General features: G+C 56.5%; 1 protein-coding gene across 1 annotated transcript in view; it reads left to right on the forward strand.

Moving 5' to 3' along the window:
- Nucleotides 1-2,431: 2,431 nt before the first annotated feature.
- Nucleotides 2,432-4,249, forward strand: part of DHRS13 (dehydrogenase/reductase 13) — a 4,309-nt gene continuing 2,491 nt past the window's right edge. Inside the window, exons 1-4 of the mRNA XM_077749797.1 lie at nt 2,432-2,611; nt 2,676-2,791; nt 3,795-3,918; nt 4,100-4,249. The exon at nt 4,100-4,249 is cut by the window's right edge and continues 231 nt beyond it. Of these exons, the coding sequence (XP_077605923.1) occupies nt 2,482-2,611; nt 2,676-2,791; nt 3,795-3,918; nt 4,100-4,249 (520 nt within the window). The 5' untranslated portion in view covers nt 2,432-2,481. The remainder of the gene's footprint in view (nt 2,612-2,675; nt 2,792-3,794; nt 3,919-4,099) is intronic.

Genomic DNA, 4,249 nt, shown 5'->3' on the forward strand with positions numbered 1-4,249 from the left:
AGTATCAATTTACATAGTAATTGTAATGTTTTAGACTTTACAGAAACTTTCCTGTATTCTGTATATAAAAAAGCAAAAATACTTCAAATTATGTTTTCTGCCTGTCTGTCCTACCTGTCATCACCCTTAGAGGGAACCCTCCCCAAGATCCTTTTCCCAGTCTCCCTGAATTAGCCTCATTCCCAGACACTCAGGCCCCAAGGGAAATCAGGAGAGCAGAGGTCTGGGAGAAATGTGAGCCCGAGGCGGATGTGGGAAGACGGAGAGGTAGGGGTGCATCTGGCAGGGCTGTTGTCTGGCTCTGTGGGCGACTCGAGAGAATCCTTTGACGTGACCACATACTGCAAGAATCCAAGTGTGTGCGGGTCCCTGCGCCTCCTGCTAGCTCCGAAACTGAGGTACTAAGACAGGAGCTGTCAGGAGACCTCTGCGTTCCGGTCTGGAAGCTTTAACCTTCGGAGCTCGGGCTGCCTCCGCTTGCAGTGGTTTGCTATTGTATTGGAGTCCTCTCTTCTGGGAGAAGTCCACACCCGGCTTTTGTCCCTTCCCTGTCAGCCTTAGCTGGGCGTGCAGCAGTTCGGTTATTCGGGTGTCACTCGAGTTCCCTCCTCCGTGCACGCCTTCGCTAGGACTTGGAGGTTGGGCCAGGGAACTCGATGTGAGCAATCAACAGGACAGATGCAGCCCCGGGCTCGTGGAGCTTAGAATCTAGTGTGGAGCAGTGTGTCCATTCAGATGCCTCTGGGGAGCTTCATGAAGCAAAAGGAGAGATCTGGTCCTTAGACCCAGTCGAGCCACAACTTCCTGGCAATCAGAACTTCCCTACGATTGCGGCTTCTCAGCAGAGGATGAATCTACTGCATTACCTTAAACTCTTGAGGTGCTGGGAACCCGCTCATCGAACCTAGTTCCCAACCTTTTCCTCCTCTCAGGCTTTATGTGAGAAACTTTATCCAGGATTTTTCCTGAAGACAGTCTTCCAACACCTTAGATAGAGACCGCCTGTGTGTCTGTCCCATCGACGTTCAAGGAATCGGTACCTGTTAGCACATTAGGATTTTTGCCTTGAGGATGGAGCATGCGTCCATTTGTTCCATTAATATTCCATTCCCGGCCTCCTCCCACAGCATCTACAACTGAACCCCAAATCCCTATGCAGCCAAGTAGAAAACTTCCCCTGGAATCCGAGGTCCCGTCCCTGGCTTCCACCTACCTGCCTTGCTTTGTCTCCACCACCCCTGCCCTGATGGGCTTCTTGAACTCTCCAAGGGCAGAAGCATATTCCGCTCAATATTTCCGAGGCTAACCACGCTGTGGGGCGCACCATACATGCGAAACAGTGGGTGCCAAGTTGTAATGGTTTTCTCAGGCAAGTCCTTGTCCTGGCAAGTCACCTGGCCAGGAGCACCCTCACCTGTGCCTCCCTAGCTGTCACCATCCACCTCGCCATCAGAGTCACTTCCTCCATTGAGTCATGGAGCTGCTTTACCTATTTCTCTCACCTGGGAGGACCATCCCAGAGAAATTTCCCCCTGGAGGGCAGGGAACAGATTTTACATTTTAGTCTCTTCGCTGCTTCCCTTCAGAAATGGAGGGGATGGGCGGCAGAGGCAGGGAGATACCCACAGCTAATTAATGAGTGAATCCTAACAGCCCTGAAAGGGTGGTGCCACCCTACCCGTTGCGTCATCTCTCTGGCCTCTCTAGGAAGAACAAGGGAGCATTCTAGAAGCTCTGGGAGTGAGGAAAAGGAATTGCAGGACTTGTTTATGCAGGGCAAGCCATCCAGGGCTGGACCCTCTCTCAGACAAAACAGCATTCGTGTACACACACCTCTCCAGAAGGGAAGGACTCTGCTTCGCACAGAGGACACGCAGAGGGCTCACACACTGCACCTTGTGAGCCCCTCCCGCGAGTCCTCGGCTAAGGGCCACGCGCACAAAGGACAGGTACCCAGCTGTTCTTTGAGGTACACATGGGCAGAGACTACTGAGGCACGCACGCACCTGGAGGGGCCCCTGGCCCACGTGGGCACAAACAGGTAAGAGGTGCTTACATGGGCACACACCTGCAGAGTACTTGCTGGGCCTGCAAGTACACACACACAATCCTCACATACCGAGGATCCAGAGGCGCACACAGCCCGAGGGCACTCCCAGGGCCCGCGGGCACACTCACAGAGCCATTCACACACTCAGAGTATGTTGTTACACGTGCGTAGCCAGGGTGCCCCCGCACACAATCACACATCTGGAAGGAGTTCGCGCGCGGGCACACACCTAGAGGGCGCTGCCAGGGCCCGAAAGCACGCGCGCACCTAGGTGTTCCACCAGCGCACACCCAGAGGACGTAGACGCATGCCTAGGGGGCGCTCGCACGGCCCTCGCTCCCACGCACGCACACACACCCCTGCCCTGCCTCCCGCCCGCCNCGGGAGGCGATCCAGGGAGGTGCGGGGAGTGCCCCCGAGGCGCGGCCGGCATGGAGGCGCTGCTGCTGGGCGCGGGGCTGCTGCTGGGCGCCTACGTGCTGGTCTATTACAACCTCGTCAAGGCCCCGCCCTGCGGTGGCATCGGCAGCCTGCGCGGCCGCACGGCTGTGGTCACGGGTGAGTGCCGGGGGACCGGGGGCCCCGGGGGCACGGGGAGGCCGGGCGGCGGGGGCGGCGGCCCGTCCNAACAGCGGCATCGGGAAGATGACGGCGCTGGAGCTGGCGCGCCGGGGCGCGCGCGTGGTGCTGGCCTGCCGGAGCCGGGAGCGTGGCGAGGCGGCGGCCTTCGACCTCCGCCAGGTGAGGGAGAGACGGTGAGCAACTCACAGACACGCCCGAACACGCAGGGGTGAACGGATGTTCAACTCTGGCCGTTAAGTGCAGAAGAGAGGGTCCGCAGGGGCCCTGGCCACACAGGGAAGGGCCACCAGACGAAAGCTGGGAAGTGGGCTTTTTGAAGGAAGTAATCGCTGTTCTGAGACGTTTAAGGATCGGTAACAGTTACACTGGTAAAAGACCACAGGGAAGGGAACAGCACAGGGAACAGCATGTGCAAAGGCCCTGAGGCAAGAGAGCTGATTTGATTTAAAAAAAAAAAAAAACCTGAAAGAAAAGATTTCTTTAGTCTGGATGGAGCACGAAATATGGAAGAAAGAGGCAAAATGAAGAGGCTGGAGCCCCTGCGCCAGGGCTAGGTTCTGGGGGCCCTTCTAGATCCAGTTGAGGAACTCAGATTTTATAGGATGAGCAGTGGAGATACAATGAAGTGTTGGATCTGTCAGAATAGCAGGGTGTGGAGTCAGTAGGGTATGGACTGTCAGAATAGCATTTTGGAAGGAACCCCTCAGTGGCTATATGTGCCTGGACTGGAGAGGACAGGAGTGGGTGAGGGGAGACCAATGAGAAGGCTGTTGTAGATTTTAGGATAAGCAATAACGGGAAGAGGGAATGAAATATATAACAGCAAGTTACTATCTACACAATGCTGACTGGGTGCCAGGCACCGTCCTAAGCGTTTTACACACATTACCTCATTGAGTCCTCACAACTCCATGAAATAGGGTACTACATTATTCCCATTATACAGGGAGAACACTGGGCCCCAGAGAGGTTAATGTCACACTCTGTCCAGTAAAAGGCAAAGCCAAGATTTGCATCCGGAGCCCACATACTGGTCCACTACATTCTAAGGCACGGGGGCAGATCTTAGTCAAAGTAGGGGATGGGCTCTCACGATTTGGTACCTGGGGAGAGGGAAGAGGAGAGGTGCCTGGTGACAAGCCCAGCCCTTGCTGCCCCACAGGAGAGTGGGAACAATGAGGTCATCTTCATGGCCTTGGACTTGGCCAGCCTGGCCTCCGTGCGGGCCTTTGCTACTGCCTTCCTGAGCTCTGAGCCACGGCTGGACATCCTCATCCACAATGCCGGTGAGGGGCAGCAGGTCCTGCAGGGGGGTAGTGGGTGGGCCACCGACCCCTCCAGCCAGGCCTTACCAAGGGGCAGTGGATGTCTGGAAAGGGCGCCTCCTACCACTGTCTGACAAATGGGAACGCTGAGGCCTTCGGGGATTCCTCTGGGGCAGCTGCTCATACCTAGCCCCCGCCCCAGGGATCAGTTCCTGTGGCCGGACCCACGAGCCATTTAACCTGCTGCTGCGAGTGAACCACATTGGCCCCTTCTTGCTGACACATCTGCTGCTGCCGCGGCTGAAGACATGCGCCCCGAGCCGCGTGGTGGTGGTGTCCTCGGCCGCCCACC

The sequence above is a fragment of the Crocuta crocuta genome, unplaced genomic scaffold, assembly GCF_008692635.1.
Source record: "Crocuta crocuta isolate KB4526 unplaced genomic scaffold, BGI_CrCroc_1.0 scaffold149, whole genome shotgun sequence".
NCBI classification, from domain to species: domain Eukaryota; kingdom Metazoa; phylum Chordata; class Mammalia; order Carnivora; family Hyaenidae; genus Crocuta; species Crocuta crocuta.